The sequence below is a fragment of the Taudactylus pleione genome, unplaced genomic scaffold (assembly GCF_031769625.1).
Source record: "Taudactylus pleione unplaced genomic scaffold, aTauple2 ptg001716l, whole genome shotgun sequence".
NCBI classification, from domain to species: Eukaryota; Metazoa; Chordata; class Amphibia; order Anura; family Myobatrachidae; genus Taudactylus; species Taudactylus pleione.
The window spans coordinates 137833-156884 of record NW_028286113.1 but is presented as its reverse complement, the minus strand read 5'-3'; the positions used below and the strand labels follow the sequence as shown (position 1 = coordinate 156884).

Genomic DNA, 19052 nt, shown 5'->3' with positions numbered 1-19052 from the left:
TTCTGAACACTTTTTTTTAATCTCCTATTCTTTATCTGTGTCACCGTACATCATCTCCAAACTTGGTTAACAAATTGAGCGAAGACCAAAGGACAAGTAACTAATAGATAACCGTATACAAGGAAGTGTAACTAATCTACAGGAACCAAAATAAAAGGAGCAGAGCTGATAATGTACATAGTCATGTGGATGTAGCTCTAAGCCGAGCTCCCTTAGCTAAGGCAGGAATTCTGCAGCTCATCACCAAGGAAGAGATAATAAGGAATGACAAATACACATTGTTAGTTAGTATACTTTTATTAGGATATACGTGAACGTTAAATTAAACATAAAGCACTTTAATGGAAGAATATAGGTAATATAAAGTGTTTCTCATGAGAATCTTAGGTGCCAATATACACTTATGACGATACCCATGGGTAAAGTTTTATCCTTGGATTCCAATGTGTAATTATTTCCTCAGTATACCACCGGGGGGCTCCACTGTCCAGCTGGACCTATGTAGAAACTGCTACATAACATTAGTAATAATAGAAGAACTTTAGCTGTGGGATTTTATATGTTTGTATAAACCACTTTTGGTGACAAAACATTTCCCACAATCAGAGCAGGAATATGGCTTCTCTCCTGTGTGGCTTCTCTGATGTCTAATAAGTTCCGCATTGCTCCTACAGCCCTTTCCACATGCGGAGCATGAATACGGTCTCTCTCCGGTGTGTAGTCTCTGGTGTATAACAAGTTCTGAATTGCTTCTACACCCTTTCCCACACTCCGAGCAGGAATATGGGTATACTCCAGTGTGACTTATCTTATGTGCAATAAGTTGTGAATTACATGTAAAACATTTCCCACATTCCGAGCAAGAATACGATCTGTCTGCTCTGTGAACTTTCTGATGTCTAACAAGTTCCGAGTCATGTGTAAAACATTCCCCACACTCCGAGCAGGAATATGGTCTCTCTCCTGTGTGGGTTCTCTGATGAGTAACAAGCTCTGAATGGCTACTACACCCTTCCCCACACTCCGAGCAGGAATAGAGCTGTAGTACTGTGTGACTCATCTGATGTCTATCAAGTTCTGAGTTATCTGTAAAACATTCCCCACATTCAGTGCAGGAATACGGCCTCTCTCTGGTATGAATTTTCTGATGTGTATTAAGCTTCGTGTTACTGATGAAACATTTCCCACAATCAGAACAGGAATATGGCCTCTCCCCTGTGTGACGTCTCCGATGTACAACAAGTTCTGAATTGCTTCTACACCCTTTCCCACACTCTGAGCAGGAATACGGGTAAACACCTGTGTGACTTCTCTTATGTACAATAAGTTGTGAGTTACAAGTAAAACATTTTCCACATTCAAAGCAAGAATATGGCTTCTCTCCTGTGTGAATTCTCTGGTGCTTATTAAGCTTTGTGTTACTGTTAAAACATTTCCCACATTCAGAACAGATATACGGTCTTTCTCCTGTGTGACTTCTCTCATGTACTGTGAGACTTGACTTATGGATAAAACATTTCCCACATTCAGAGCAAGAATATGGTTTCTCTCCTGTGTGACGTCTCTGATGTCTAACACGTCCCGAATTATGTTTGAACCCTTTCCCACATTCAGAGCAGGAATACGGTTTCTCCCCTGTGTGACTTCTCAGATGTACAACAAGATGTGAATTGCTTCTAAACCCTTTCCCACATTCAGAGCAAGAAAATGGCTTTTCTACAATATGAGTTTTCTGATGATTAAGTAGAAGTGATTTTTTAATAAAACATTTACCACATTCTGAGCAGGGCCAAGACTTGTTTGTAGAGTGGTTGCTCTGATGTTTAACATTGCTTAACCTGTTTTGAAGACATTTATCATCATTCGATGATGATCTTGATTCCTCCTCAATATGAGTAGATTGTGATTGATCTGTGGGTATAAAAATGTTGGTGTCTTTGAGGTTTCCTCCATCACACAATTCTGGTTCCTCAATAATATGAGTAGATGTATATCGTGTATGATCTGTAGGTGTATAAATGTCACTGTCTGTGAGGTTTTCTTCATCACATGAGGCTGGTTCCTCCTTAATATAAAAAGATGTATATTCTATATGATCTGTGGGTGTATACATGTCATTGTCTGTAAGGTCTCCTCCATCACATGAGGCTGGTTCCTCCTTAATATGAGTAGATGTATACTGTGTATGATCTGTGAGTGTATTAATGTCGGAGTCTGTGAAGTTTTCACCATCACATGAGACGGATTCCTCCTTAATATAAAAAGATGTATATTCTATATGATCTGTGGGTGTATACATGTCGGTGTCTGTGCGGTCTCCTCCATCACATGAGGCTGGTTCCTCCTTAATATGAGTAGATGTATACGGTGTATGATCTGTGGGTGTATACATTACGGTGTCTGTGACGGTTCCTCCATCACATGAGACTGGTTCCTCCTTAATATGAGAAGATGTATATTGTGTATGATCTGTGGGTGTATAAATATTAGTCTCTCTTTGGTTTGCTCCATCACGTGAGACTGGTTCCTTCTTAATATGAGTAGATGTATGATCTGTGGGAGTATAAATGTTGGTGTCTTTGAGGTTTCCTCCATCACATGAAACTGGTTCCTCCTTAATATGAGATGTATATTGTGTATGATCTGAGGGTTTATAAATGTCAGTGTCTGTGAGGGTTCCTCCATCACATGAGACTGGTTCCTCCATAACATGAGATGAATCTTCATAATGATCTGTTGGAAAAAATGTATGGTGATTAGATTTATAAAATTTAATTTTATCTTTATTACTAATCACATCGTAAACTTTAAAATCATGTGGTCTTTCCATATGTGTCAACATGTAGGATTCCAATTGTAAATACATTCACTGTCCTTCAAAACTCTTGGTCAACATTTGGCAAATCTCCATCCCACCACCTTAGCTTATGCTGGGTACACACGTAAAGATTTTCTGGCCAACCATCCAACTAGTTGTTTGGTTTGATTGTCATTTGCTTTCATACCTTACCAGATTTTCAATCAGCAATTTTCTCCCAAACACCGGAAAATGGACAAAAACTGTTTTTGAACAAATTATTTAGATCAAACATTTAACAAACTTGTCTGACGACCATTTTCATCTGTTTTCTGGCATTTAGGAGCAAATTGCTGATCATCATTTACTCCCATACGTTACCAGATTTTCATTCCAACCAATCAACTAGTCGGATGGTTGGACAGAAAATCTTTATGTGTGTACAGCCAGAAACCAGATGATCTTCTACATGATGGGAGTAATGCTGGGTACATGCTAGATGATTTCTTGGATAATATGGTGAATTGGACTGACATTGTCCGGATTGTCTAGTGTGTGTATACACTACTGCTCGCTCCCGCGCGGCTACATTTGTGGTCATTCCATCGGCCATGCATGCACAGCAGATGAGAGACCCAGCTACCGACGCCAGGAAAGTACAAAAAAAAAAAAACTACCAAAAGTTTCAGGGCACTACACAGAGGCATTTTTTCTGGGTGCACACAACCAACGTTTCAGGGATAGTCTGTGTCTGCAGCCCTGAAATGTTCATGAAGGTAATAAATCTAAGGGATCTCATCATTTGAAAAAAAAAAGGACTCCCCTCTTTACAATGTAGGTGCCCCTTAATTATTGGAAGACAGTTTGGGGGAGATCTTTCTCCATGAGTCTGTAATGTAGGGGGTAAACCTCTGGTGATCACAAGACATTAGATTTTATGGGGGCACCTAATTTGAAAGATGGATCTTATATTTTCAAAAAAGGGAGACTTCATCTTTCCAGGTGCTGTGGTTGGGGAGATTGAGTCATACACCCTCCCAATACTTTTAACCATTATTTTTCCACAAAAGCAACATTAGCATGCATGCTAAAGCAGCACATGGTAACGTGGGTAAAGGCATCAGTGACAACATGGTAGAGCCATAAAGCCATCCACTTGACCAGCTAAAAAGCCCAACCACAAGCCACCACCAAAAATGGTTGTGTCGCAAACTCATGGATGGATAGTAGATGCAAGCCCATATTTCGGGATTGACGAAACCCAGTACTGAGCCACTGAGTCAAACATAGTTGAAAAGCCAGGTCAGAACCAAACGGACAAGACGGTACCAGGGATCAGACAATGTCGGGTCAGGAATGAGCTGAAGGAACTAGACACTGGAGTAAGATAATGGAGCCTATACTCCAGCACCTGTCTAGTGCCCAGAGACTCCTCTTATAGGGAGGAGTTCAAATCTTGCACCAAATGTGACGACACGTTTGGTGTATCTGTCACTTTAAATCTTCCTGCTGGTCGGCGCACGCACCCCTAGGAGAGCCACGGCCACCTGCACTTACAGCTGCATAAGGAGACAGCGGGGAGGAGCCGGGAGCAGGAACACACCAGCAGTGGGCGCCGGGGATTCCCTGACCACTGCCCGCCACCGATCTGAACCCCAGTGCTGCCGGACCTGGTAAGTAACGGTCAGTGTCCGGCACACTTTGACAGGTTGTACATAAGATGGACACCGCTCTTCTTCTTGTCACCCTACAAAACAAGTATCCACTAATCGTTTTGGTCAACAACAGAAGTATTATGGGAAAAGTTGGCACCTGAGGATGAACTGTTCCTCCCCCCAAGCATCACATTTTTGTGCCCCAAATCCAAGAATTAGAGCCAGGCTTGCATGTTTAACATGTGAAGGTGAGAACAAAGAGATTAATTTCCCTCCAGTCAGTACAATGAAGACTGGATAGAAAGAGGAGAACTCTGCACAGCCAAAAGCCCACCACAAAATATGTAGAAACACCTTTAGCCAGTCCAAGTGGCGCCCCCATTAGGGAAAAGGACTAAGTGATTTTGAGGTCTCGATAACTGTAGTGTGCCCCCACTTTGTTGATCCTTCTGTAGGGTTGCACCACCAAAGTTACCGTGAAAGATGGATTGGAGCCAGAGGTACCCATGTCATGTGTCTACCTGGACTGGGGAGCTGAAAAATGTTATGATTATGGATGGCCACCCAAATGATGTAGTACTAGGAAATGATCCTGATGGTGGAATCGTGATCACGTTCTAACCTCAACACTCTAATTACATAACTGCAGTCTTCATCTGCACCAGCACAACCAGGCCCATAGAACAGAGCACCGCCAGCACAGCCAATCAAATGATGTAGTACTAGGAAATGATCCTGATGGTGGAATCGTGATCACGTTCTAACCTCAACACTCTAATTACATAACTGCAGTCTTCATCTGCACCAGCACAACCAGGCCCATAGAAACAGAGCACCGCCAGCACAGCCACCCAAATGATGTAGTACTAGGAAATTATCCTGATGGTGGAATCGTGATCACATTCTAACATCAACACTCTAATTACATAACTGCAGTCTTCATCTGCACCAGCACAACCAGGCCCATAGAAACAGAGCACCGCCAGCACAGCCAACCAAATGATGTAGTACTAGGAAATGATCCTGATGGTGGAATCGGGATCACGTTCTAACCTCAACACTCTAATTACATAACTGCAGTCTTCATCTGCACCAGCACAACCAGGCCCATAGAACAGAGCACCGCCAGCACAGCCAACCAAATGATGTAGTACTAGGAAATGATCCTGATGGTGGAATCGTGATCACGTTCTAACCTCAACACTCTAATGACATAACTGCAGTCTTCATCTGCACCAGCACAACCAGGCCCATAGAACAGAGCACCGCCAGCACAGCCAACCAAATGATGTAGTACTAGGAAATGATCCTGATGGTGGAATCAGGATCACGTTCTAACCTCAACACTCTAATTACATAACTGCAGTCTTCATCTGCACCAGCACAACCAGGCCCATAGAACAGAGCACCGCCAGCACAGCCAACCAAAACACCAACCAGTCCAGTGAAAAATACTCTAAGTTTAGAATAAAAAAAATGTACTAAGAGTATAAATATGAATAAATCAAGACTCTTCTGAGGTTATCATAGAACCTATCATAGAACCTGTGAAGGAAACGCTTCCATCTGCCGGCCAGTAAGAGTAAAACACTGACTACCTTACCTTAGTCAATCTTTCTAACTTTACCCTTGGGAAAGCCAGATGACTTAATGTCACATTGCTCACATTTATTTCAAATTGGGTGGACTCTAAGGTATTTCCTAAAGTTTGTTTTTAAATTACTACACTCTGTTATTGTATGGTTTCATGTTTATGTGTATGGGAACTAATTCTGTGGCTGAAGAAGAAGGAAACATTGAAACTCAGTGCCAAGAGGTAATGTACTTTATTATTTATCAAATTTAAAATACGAGAAGACCAACTGGAACTGGAATGTGTCTCTAAAATCACTATAAAAAAGAAAACTATAGCAAATGATTTTATCCACATCAAAAAAAGAAATTCCTAGTTTTCTCAGAGCTTCTCTCCTTCTAAAGATGAGAACGTGTACATACAGGTTTCTTTTCTTCCTGAAATATCTCTACCTCCCGTTGTGATCTTTCTCCACATGAAACTTCTCATAGTATCACATTTATTGGCACAAAATCTAAACATAAGAATTCACTTTGTACCATATGTGGCCTGTCCAGAAAGGCACAAAAAAAGACATGACACAATGTTGGGGCTGATATCCGGGTAAATCAGTTCCCTCTTGATGCACCTTTCACCAGAAGAGGTCACTAAATGGGTACACAACGTCTCCTTCAGGAGTGATCTTAGAGACACATTCCAGCGCCAGTGTCCTAGATGTGGTATGTAGGAGGTGTGGTGATCCGGAGCTGGACTCTAGCAGCAGGATTGGAAAACGCAGGTTATACCGGCCACCAGAAGAGGTCACTAAATGGGTACACGACGTCTCCTCCAGGAGTGATCTTAGAGACACCTTCCAGCGTCAGTGTACTAGATGTGATATGTATGAGGTGTGGTGATACGGAGCTGGACTCTAGCAGCAGGATTGGAAAACGCAGGTTATACCGGTCACCAGAAGAGGTCACTAAATGGGTACACGATGTCTCCTCCAGGAGTGATCTTAGAGACACATTCCAGCACCAGTGTCCTAGATGTGATGTGTATGACGTGTGGTGATCCGGAGCTGGACTCTAGCAGCAGGATTGGAAAACGCAGGTTATACCTGTCACCAGAAGAGGTCACTAAATGGATACACGACGTCTCCTCCAGGACTGATCTTAGAGACACAATCCAGCGCCAGTGTACTAGATGTGATATGTATGAGGTATGGTGATCCGGAGCTGGACTCTAGCAGCAGGATTGGAAAACGCAGGTTATACCTGTCACCAGAAGAGGTCACTAAACGGATACACGACGTCTCCTCCAGGACTGATCTTAGAGACACAATCCAGCGCCAGTGTACTAGATGTGATATGTATGAGGTATGGTGATCCGGAGCTGGACTCTAGCAGCAGGATTGGAAAACGCAGGTTATACCTGTCACCAGAAGAGGTCACTAAATGGGTACACGACGTCTCCTCCAGGACTGATCTTAGAGACACATTCCAGCGTCAGTGTCCTAGATGTGGTATGTAGGAGGTGTGGTGATCCGGAGCTGGACTCTAGCAGCAGGATTGGAAAACGCAGGTTATACCGGTCACCAAAAGAGGTCACTAAATGGGTACACGACGTCTCCTGCAGGAGTGATCTTAGAGACACCTTCCAGCGTCAGTGTACTAGATGTGACATGTATGAGGTGTGGTGATACGGAGCTGGACTCTAGCAGCAGGATTGGAAAACGCAGGTTAAACCTGTCACCAGAAGAGGTCACTAAATGGATACACGACGTCTCCTCCAGGAGCGATCTTAGAGACACATTCCAGCGCCAGTGTCCTAGATGTGATGTGTATGACGTGTGGTGATACGGAGCTGGACTCTAGCAACAGGAATGGAAAACGCAGCTTATACCTATCACCAGAAGAGGTCACTAAATGGGTACACAACGTCTCCTCCAGGAGCAATCTTAGAGACACATTCCAGCGTCAGTGTACTAGATGTGATATGAGGTGTGGTGATCCAGAGCTGGACTCTAGCAACAGGAATGGAAAACTCAGGTTATACCGGTCACCAAAAGAGGTCACTAAATGGGTACACGACGTCTCCTGCAGGAGTGATCTTAGAGACACCTTCCAGCGTCAGTGTACTAGATGTGATATGTATGAGGTGTGGTGATACGGAGCTGGACTCTAGCAGCAGGATTGGAAAACGCAGGTTAAACCTGTCACCAGAAGAGGTCAACACCACCATTGAAAAAAAATAAAAAAAATGTATGTGTGCGTTAGCCCCATTTATCAGCAACGTAGGTGCGCAGGAGGGTGCTGTGCTGCCTGTTTCTGTTTTCAAGAGGCTGGTTCCTCGTTCGGGTGTTCTCCCTCCCAAGTGCCCCAAAAAATGAATTCAATTACTCAATCTGGTTTTTTTGTGTGTGTGCGAGCGTTAGCCATGGCATCACAAAACGCCTTTGCTGAGATTTCCATAAACATTTTCAAAGGTGAAATTAGAGGATATGGTTTAAAAAAATGGAATAAAGCAGCTAAAACTGCGTTCTGACTATAGTGTCCCTACTCCCAGTCCCTACCCATGGCCCCTCTACCTGAATTTCAGCGAGGCAGAGGGGCAACTCCATGCAACCGTATACCAGAGTGCAGCTGCTCCTCCTGTAGCCCAGGTCAGAAGATGTGTAGGGGGTGTGGTGATGATATGGACTAAAATGGAGCTCACATCCACTAAAGTGGACAATGAATCCCCAATCTAACAGGGAACGCAGCTGTAATTTATACACAACACAGGATGGGATGACGATATAGGCTTGGGTGCTGGAATAATCTGGGGTGATGTATACATCATCCTCTTCACACAATATTCATTTGTCCCCGCTGGAATCCACCATTACAGGTGCCTCTGTAATTTTTGCCCGTAATTGACAGTAAAGGTCTTCCTCGTAGAATTTGTAGTTCATTTTGATGGACATCATCTTTTCCACATTTTGGGGAAGTACTCTCAGGCCGATCACTGACAACGTTCCCGGCTGTGCTGAAAACTCTTTCTGAGTACACACTGGAAGGTGGGCAGCTCAAGTAAAGCAAAGGCAGTTTGTGTAAGGGCCTCCAAATTGCCTTTTTCCTGTCAGTAGTTATTTACATCTCTTCAGATCTGTGTCTTCTAGGATGAATATCCACTCCCAGCAGCAGGCATGGCGCTCAAGACACAACGTAAGACTTAAATCTTAAATCTACTCTGTTCCGCTTGTCCACAATATCTGCTCCGGTTAAGTGGACAGTGGGTACAACGGCAGTTTGAACTGAAGGCCACTAACTATGTTTTTTTTAATGTCCCTGTACAGATTGGGAAATGCTTTTTTGGAAGGTTTGCAAAGGATTATTTAGTCTATTGTTTTTGGAAAGCACTCTTCCTGGTCCCCTTCTGGGATGAAAATCCACTCCTAGCCGCAGAAGCAGGATTCTCAAGAAAGACAATATAAGGCCTTAAATCAGGGGTAGCCAACCTCGGTCCTCGAGAGCTACTAACAGTTCACGATTTCCAGACAACCTAGCAGGTGCACAGGTGTATTCATTACTCAGTACCACATTTGAAAAGATCCACAGGTGGAGTTATTATTTATTATTTATTTATTACCAGTTATTTATATAGCGCACACATATTCCGCAGCGCTTTACAGAGAATATTTGGCCATTCGCATCAGTCCCTTCCCCAGTGGAGCTTGCAATCATTCCCTATCACATGCGCACACCTATACACACTATTTGTGTTGGGAGCCAATTAACCTACCAGTATATTTTTGGAGTGTGGGAGGAAACCGGAGTACCCGGAGGAAACCCACGCAAGCACAGGGAAAATATACAAACTCCACACAGGTAGGGCCGTGGTGGGAATCGAACCCATGACCTCAGTGCTGTGAGGCAGTAATGCTAACCATTACACCATCTGTGCTGCCCTAATTATTACAGTTGTAATACTGTGAGGAGACCTGGAAAACATGCACTGTTGGTAGCTCTCGAGGACCAGGGTTGGCTACCCCTGCCATAAATCATAGATCTTACGCTTGTCCACATATCTGTGCTGGTTAAGTGGAACTTTGAGGCCACTAACTATGTTTTTTTTAATGTCCCTGTACGTACAGGTTGGGAAATGTTCAATGTGGAAGCTTTGCAAAGGCTTATTTTACAGTCAGTTGTTTTGGAAAGAAGCCTTCCTGGTCCCCTTCTGTGATGAAAATTCACTCCTAGCAGCAGAAATTGGCAAAGGATTCTCAAGAAAGACACAACCTAATACCTTAAGGGGTAAATTTAATTTACTAAAGTGAGATTTTTTTAGAAGTGCGTTCTAGAAGTAATGTTGCTTGCCCATAGAAAATAATCAGATTCTAGCTATTATCTTCTAGAAAGTGATATTAAGTAGAATCTGATTGGTTGTTATGGGCAACATCACTTCTAAAACGCACTTCTAAAAACTCTCACTTTAGTAAATTAAATTTACCCCTTAATATCTTTGTGCTGGTTAAGTGGCAGTTTGGAGGCCACTAACTAAGTTTTTTTAATGTCCCTGCACAGGTTGGGAAATGCTTTTTCATGTAGAATGCACTACTAGAAATTTTCCTGGTCTCCTCCTGGGATGAGAAAATCCACTCCCAGCAGCAGGCATGGCGCTCAAGGATTCTTCTGGGCCAAGGACTGATGTGAAGGAGTAAAATATTTTTTTGGAAATGCCTCCTCCCCTCCCCTTAAATTTACTACAAAACCCTTCCTGTCCCTGCCTTCAACTACATACATACTCCAACTCCCTCAGGCCTCTCTTGAATAATAAAAACATTTGTTTCCTGATGTGCCATGTTGGAAGTTGAACTGCCACGTTTTTGTACCGCCCACTGCTGCCGCATAGCTCAGTCAGCTTGGTGCAAATGTTGGGCCCAAACTGGATGAAACCAATATAGTGAGCTGTGAGGTGGTCAAAATTGACTGGAAACGAGTGGAAATAAATGTTATTGAGGATAATAATACTGTAGGAACAAAAACAGGCTCATTTTATGTGATTTTAGCTGTTTTTATGATTTTTTTTAAGAACAAATCCAGATCAAAAACCAAAACCGAAAAAAAAAAAAATACGGAGGTGAGGTTTTGACTAAACCAATACAGATCCAAAACCAGGGGAGATCCAAAACACGGGGGTTTGCGCACATCTCTAATTTATATCCATATATGAAATAACAGCCGGTACTGCTGCCAATATTACATTTAGACCATATATGAAATATTATTATAATCTCATGCAATGACGGCTTTCTGCCATGGTTACTTTACTAGAACATCAGATGAGATTTTTGTGCTCCCTGTTATATTCCCTGCCCGGTAATCCCACCAGTGTCATATACCTATGTGCTTTATAATTCATCTCCTTCTGATAGAAACTAAAATGTCCACCTTATCTTTCTGGTTGTATTGCCTGTGTGATTCAGAGCACATGAAGGTAACGGTTCCCCATCGGTATCTCTCTGGTTGTATTGCCTGTGTGATTCTGAGCACATGGAGGTAACGGTTACCCATCGGTATCTCTCTGGTTGTATTGCCTGTGTGATTCTGAGCACATGGGGGTAACGGTTACCCATCGGTATCTTTCTGGTGGTATTGCCTCTGTGATTCTGAGCACATGGAGGTAGCCGTTACCCATCGGTATCTATCTGTTGGTATTGCCTGTGTGATTCTGAGCACATGGAGGTAACTGTTCCCCATCGGTATCTCTCTGGTTGTATTGCCTGTGTGATTCTGAGCACATGGAGGTAACGGTTCCCCATCGGTATCTCTCTGGTTGTATTGCCTGTGTGATTCTGAGCACATGGAGATAACGGTTCCCCATCGGTATCTCTCTGGTTGTATTGCCTGTGTGATTCTGAGCACATGGAGGTAACTGTTCCCCATCGGTATCTCTCTGGTTGTATTGCATGTGTGATTCTGAGCACATAGAGGTAACGGTTACATATCGGTATCTCTCTGGTTGTATTGCATGTGTGATTCTCAGCACATGGAGGTAGCCGTTACCCATCGGTATCTCTCTGGTTGTATTGCCTGTGTGACTCTGAGCTCATGGAGGTAGCGGTTACTCATCGGTATCTCTCTGGTTGTATTGCCTGTGTGACTCTGAGCTCATGGAGGTAGCGGTTACTCATCGGTATCTCTCTGGTTGTATTGCCTGTGTGATTCAGAGCACATGGAGGTAACGGTTACTCATCGGTATCTCTCTGGTTGTATTGCCTGTGTGATTCTGAGCACATGGAGGTAACGGTTACCCATCGGTATCTCTCTGGTTGTATTGCCTGTGTGATTCTGAGCACATGGAGGTAACGGTTACCCATCGGTATCTCTCTGGTTGTATTGCCTGTGTGATTCTGAGCACATGGAGGTAACGGTTACCCATCGGTATCTTTCTGGTTGTATTGCCTGTGTGATTCTGAGCACATGGAGGTAGCCGTTACCCATCGGTATCTCTCTGGTTGTATTGCCTGTGTGATTCTGAGCACATGGAGGTAACGGTTCCTCATCGGTATCTCTCTGGTTGTATTGCCTGTGTGATTCTGAGCACATGGAGGTAACGGTTACTCATCGGTATCTCTCTGGTTGTATTGCCTGTGCGATTCTGAGCACATGGAGGTAACGGTTACCCATCGGTATCTCTCTGGTTGTATTACCTGTGCGATTCTGAGCACATGGAGGTAACTGTTGCATATCGGTATCTTTCTGGTTGTATTGCCTGTGCGATTCTGAGCACATGGAGGTAATGGTTACCCATCGGTATCTCTCTGGTTGTATTGCCTGTGTGATTCTGAGCACATGGAGGTAACTGTTACCCATCGGTATCTCTCTGGTTGTATTGCCTGTGTGATTCTGAGCACATGGAGGTAACGGTTACCCATCGGTGTCTCTCTGGTTGTATTGCCTGAGTGATTCTGAGCACATGGAGGTAACGGTTACATATCGGTATCTCTCTGGTTGTATTGCCTGAGTGATTCTGAGCACATGGAGGTAACGGTTACCCATCTGTATCTCTCTGGTTGTATTGCCTGTGTGATTCTGAGCACATGGAGGTTAAGGTTACCCATCGGTATCTCTCTGGTTGTATTGCCTGTGTGACTCTGAGCACATGGAGGTAACGGTTACCCATCGGTATCTTTCTGGTTGTATTGCCTGTGTGATTCTGAGCACATGGAGGTAACGGTTACATATCGGTATCTCTCTGGTTATATTGCCTGAGTGATTCTGAGCACATGGAGGTAACAGTTACCCATCTGTATCTCTCTGGTTGTATTGCCTGTGTGATTCTGAGCACATGGAGGTAACGGTTCCCCATCGGTATCTCTCTGGTTGTATTGCCTGTGTGATTCTGAGCACATGGAGGTAACGGTTCCCCATCGGTATCTCTCTGGTTGTATTGCCTGTGTGATTCTGAGCACATGGAGGTAACTGTTCCCCATCGGTATCTCTCTGGTTGTATTGCATGTGTGATTCTGAGCACATAGAGGTAACGGTTACATATCGGTATCTCTCTGGTTGTATTGCATGTGTGATTCTCAGCACATGGAGGTAGCGGTTACTCATCGGTATCTTTCTGGTTGTATTGCCTGTGTGATTCTGAGCTCATGGAGGTAGCGGTTACTCATCGGTATCTTTCTGGTTGTATTGCCTGAGTGATTCTGAGCACATGGAGGTAACGGTTATTCATCGGTATCTCTCTGGTTGTATTGCCTGTGTGATTCTGAGCACATGGAGGTAACGGTTACCCATCGGTATCTCTCTGGTTGTATTGCCTGTGTGATTCTGAGCACATGGAGGTAACGGTTACCCATCGGTATCTCTCTGGTTGTATTGCCTGTGTGATTCTGAGCACATGGAGGTAACGGTTACCCATCGGTATCTTTCTGGTTGTATTGCCTGTGTGATTCTGAGCACATGGAGGTAACGGTTACCCATCTGTATCTTTCTGGTTGTATTGCCTGTGTGATTCTGAGCACATGGAGGTAGCCGTTACCCATCGGTATCTCTCTGGTTGTATTGCCTGTGTGATTCTGAGCACATGGAGATAACGGTTCCTCATCGGTATCTCTCTGGTTGTATTGCCTGTGTGATTCTGAGCACATGGAGGTAACGGTTACTCATCGGTATCTCTCTGGTTGTATTGCCTGTGTGATTCTGAGCACATGGAGGTAACAGTTACCCATCGGTATCTCTCTGGTTGTATTACCTGTGCGATTCTGAGCACATGGAGGTAACTGTTGCATATCGGTATCTTTCTGGTTGTATTGCCTGTGCGATTCTGAGCACATGGTGGTAACGGTTCCCCATCAGTATCTTTGTGGTTGTATTGCCTGTGCGATTCTGAGCACATGGAGGTAACGGTTACCCATCGGTATCTCTCTGGTTGTATTGCCTGTGTGATTCTGAGCACATGGAGGTAACGGTTACCCATCGGTGTCTCTCTGGTTGTATTGCCTGAGTGATTCTGAGCACATGGAGGTAACGGTTACATATCGGTATCTCTCTGGTTGTATTGCCTGAGTGATTCTGAGCACATGGAGGTAACGGTTACCCATCTGTATCTCTCTGGTTGTATTGCCTGTGTGATTCTGAGCACATGGAGGTTAAGGTTACCCATCGGTATCTCTCTGTTTGTATTGCCTGTGTGACTCTGAGCACATGGAGGTAACGGTTACCCATCGGTATCTTTCCGGTTGTATTGCCTGTGTGATTCTGAGCACATGGAGGTAACGGTTACCCATCGGTATCTCTCTGGTTGTATTGCCTGTGTGATTCTGAGCACATGGAGGTAACGGTTACCCATCGGTATCTCTCTGGTTGTATTGCCTGAGTGATTCTGAGCACATGGAGGTAACGGTTACATATCGGTATCTCTCTGGTTGTATTGCCTGTGTGATTCTGAGCACATGGAGGTAACTGTTACCCATCGGTATCTCTCTGGTTGTATTGCCTGTGTGATTCTGAGCACATGGAGGTAACGGTTACCCATCGGTATCTCTCTGGTTGTATTGCCTGTGTGATTCTGAGCACATGGAGGTAACGGTTACCCATCGGTATCTCTCTGGTTGTATTGCCTGTGTGATTCTGAGCACATGGAGGTAACGGTTACCCATCGGTATCTCTCTGGTTGTATTGCCTGTCTGATTCTGAGCACATGGAGGTAACGGTTACCCATCGGTATCTCTCTGGTTGTATTGCCTGTGTGATTCTGAGCACATGGAGGTAACGGTTACCCATCGGTATCTCTCTGGTTGTATTGCCTGAGTGATTCTGAGCACATGGAGGTAACGGTTACCCATCTGTATCTCTCTGGTTGTATTGCCTGAGTGATTCTGAGCACATGGAGGTAACGGTTACATATCGGTATCTCTCTGGTTGTATTGCCTGAGTGATTCTGAGCACATGGAGGTAACGGTTACATATCGGTATCTCTCTGGTTGTATTGCCTGTGTGATTCTGAGCACATGGAGGTTAAGGTTACCCATCGGTATCTCTCTGGTTGTATTGCCTGTGTGACTCTGAGCACATGAAGGTAACGGTTACCCATCGGTATCTTTCTGGTTGTATTGCCTGTGTGATTCTGAGCACATGGAGGTAAGAGTTACCCATCTGTATCTCTCTGGTTGTATTGCCTGTGTGATTCTGAGCACATGGAGGTAAGAGTTACCCATCTGTATCTCTCTGGTTGTATTGCCTGTGTGATTCTGAGCACATGAAGATAACGGTTACCCATCGGTATCTCTCTGGTTGTATTGCCTGAGTGATTCTGAGCACATGGAGGTAGCGGTTACCCATCGGTGTCTTTCTGGTTGTATTGCCTGTGTGATTCTGAGCACATGGAGGTAACGGTTACCCATCAGTATCCTTCTGGTTGTATTACCTGTGTGATTCTGAGCACATGAAGGTAACGGTTACCCTCAGGCTGATTATATACTCAGGTGCTGATGCGAGGCTGCAGGTAAAGAGGTTTTGAAGACGGGTGTTCCGTAACTAAATGCACGCATCCAGGGGCGACCCATAGCCAGACGTTACTGGGCGGGTGTAAGGATCTGAGGGACTGTGTCCAGGGCAAAATTGTGATGGCTAGACGCCTAGGTCAGAGCATTTTTTTCCCTTCCCTTTTAGAACCCAATTCAAGGTTCTCACACTCATTTACAAAGCCCTCACCCATTCCTCTCCCATTTACATCTCTGACCTCATATCGCCTCCACTCTCCTGTCCGTCCCCTTCGCTCAACTAATACACGCCGCCTCTCATGCCAACTGATTACTTCTTCCCACTCCCGCCTACAAGATTTTGCCCGTGCTGCTCCCGACCTTTGGAACTCTCTCCCTATCAACTCTCCACAATCCTTCAAACGGGCCCTCAAGACCCACTACTTCATCAGAGCCTTCCAGCTCCCATCCTAACCCCCTGCTACCTGCTCCTTCCTCCCTGTTTACTCCATCTGTGTCACACCTGATTGTCTGCCCCTCCTCTTTAGAATGTAAGCTCTTACGAGCAGGGCCCTCTACCCTCTTGTGCTATTCCTTACTTTACTTTCACCTACTTCTTACCCCCCACTAGGGCACCTATCATTTGGTTGCTTATGCTCTGTTGCATATCTAGGTGTTATGGTCACTAATGTAGCAATATATATTATCCATGTCCTTGTCCTATTTTGTACTGTAAGTCACTTATCAAATTATTTATGTACTATGTGAGGCGGTGCGGAACACTTATGGCGCCATATAAATAAAGGATAATAATAATCATAATAATAATTTCCAAAACGGCAGGCCTTGTGGGGTCTTACCGGTATGCAATGGTTAGTACCTACTAAAAGAGCATCACTGCACCATGGAGAAATGGAGGTAGGTGGCTGGCTGGTCTAATTAATCAGGTTTTCTTTTACGGCCAGGTGTGAGTCATTTACCTGGAGAAGAGATGGCACCAGGATGCACTATGGGAAGAAGGAAGCCGGCGGGGGAGTGTGACGCTCTGGGCAATGTTCTACTGGGAAACCCTGGGTTCTGCCATTCGTGTATATGTTACTGTAGCACGTACCACCTACCTAACCATTGCTGCAGACCAAGTACACCCCATCAGGGCAGCGCTATTGCCTAGTGGCAGGAACCTCTTCAGCAGGATAACATTGTTCAGGCATGGTATGAAGAAGAGGACAAAAAGTTTAAGGCGTTGACTTGGCCTCCAAATCCCCAGCTCACACTCCAATCCAGCATCTGTGAGAAAGAAGTCCGAGCCATGGAGGCCGCACCTCACACCTTACGGGACTTATAGGACCTGCTGCTAACGTCTTGGTGCCAGATACCACAGGACACATTCAGAGGTCATGTGGAGTCCATGCCTCCATGGAGCAGTGCGTCAAAAGGGGTACCGACACACTATTAGGCCGGGGGTTTTAATCTTACAGCTGATGGATGTACAGACAAACATAGTAGTGACATCTCCTATATAGACAGACAGGACTATAATATAATCTCCTCTTACCCAGTGATGTGAGGGGCCGGTGATTCTCCATCATCATGTCCTTGTACAGACCACTCAGTTCCTCTATATACTCCCCCTCCTGCATGGAGACATAGACAGTGACATCCTGACACCTTATAGGAACCTGACACACACAATGATACTGTAATCACCCAGACACATCCCCCGGTGTTACTGTATAATGTCCCATTCCCAGCAGTCACCTCTCCAGTCATCATCCAGACACATACCCCGGTGTTACTGTATCATGTCCCATTCCCAGCAGTCACCTCTCCAGTCATCACCCAGACACATCCCCTGGTGTTACTGTATAATGTCCTATTCCCAGCAGTCACCTCTACAGTCAAAACCCAGAGACATCCCCTGGTGTTACCGTATAATATCCCATTCCCAGCATTCACCTCTCCAGTCATCAACCAGACACATTCCCTGGTATTACTGTATATGTCCTATTCCCAGCATTCACCTCCTAGGTCATCACCCAGACACATCCCCCGGTGTTACTGTATAATGTCCCATTCCCAGCAGTCATCACCCAGACACATCCCCAGGTGTTATTGTATAATGTCCCCATCCCAGCAGCCACCTCTCCAGTCATCATCCAGACACATACCCCGGTGTTACTGTATCATGTCCCATTCCCAGCAGTCACCTCTCCAGTCATCACCCAGACACATCCCCTGGTGTTACTGTATAATGTCCTATTCCCAGCAGTCACCTCTACAGTCAAAACCCAGAGACATCCCCTGGTGTTACTGTATAATATCCCATTCCCAGCATTCACCTCTCCAGTCATCAACCAGACACATTCCCTGGTATTACTGTATATGTCCTATTCCCAGCATTCACCTCCTAGGTGATCACCCAGACACATCCCCCGGTGTTACTGTATAATGTCCCATTCCCAGCAGTCACCTCTCCAGTCATCACCCAGTCCCATCCCCTGGGGTTACTGTATAATGTCCCATTCCCAGCAGTCATCACCCAGACACCTCCCCTGGTGTTACTGTATAATGTCCCATTCCCAACACTCACCTCTCCGGTCATCACCCAGACACATCCCCTGGTGTTACTGTATAATGTCCCATTCCCAGCAGTCATCACCCAGACACATCCCCTGGTGTTATTGTATAATGTCCCCATCCCAGCAGCCACCTCTCCAGTCATCATCCAGACACATACCAGAGTGTTACTGTATCATGTCCCATTCCCAGCAGTCACCTCTCCAGTCATTACCCAGACACATCCCCTGGTGTTACTGTATAATGTCCTATTCCCAGCAGTCACCTCTACAGTCAAAACCCAGAGACATCCCCTGGTGTTACCGTATAATATCCCATTCCCAGCATTCACCTCTCCAGTCATCAACCAGACACATTCCCTGGTATTACTGTATATGTCCTATTCCCAGCATTCACCTCCTAGGTCATCACCCAGACACATCCCCTGGTGTTACTGTATAATGTCCCATTCCCAGCAGTCATCACCCAGACACATCCCCAGGTGTTATTGTATAA

The 19052-nt window shown here is 44.8% G+C and overlaps 1 protein-coding gene across 2 annotated transcripts in view; it reads right to left on the bottom strand.

The window, feature by feature from the left end:
• Nucleotides 1-294: 294 nt before the first annotated feature.
• Nucleotides 295-19052, bottom strand: part of LOC148439544 (uncharacterized) — a 49282-nt gene continuing 30524 nt past the window's right edge. For both annotated transcript variants that reach the window (XM_088464604.1, XM_088464605.1), the window contains exons 3-4: nt 17536-17614; nt 295-2733 (exon numbers count right to left, since the gene is read on the bottom strand). In XM_088464604.1, coding sequence (XP_088320730.1) covers nt 542-2733; nt 17536-17572 — 2229 coding nt within the window. In that variant the 5' untranslated portion in view covers nt 17573-17614 and the 3' untranslated portion in view covers nt 295-541. The remainder of the gene's footprint in view (nt 2734-17535; nt 17615-19052) is intronic.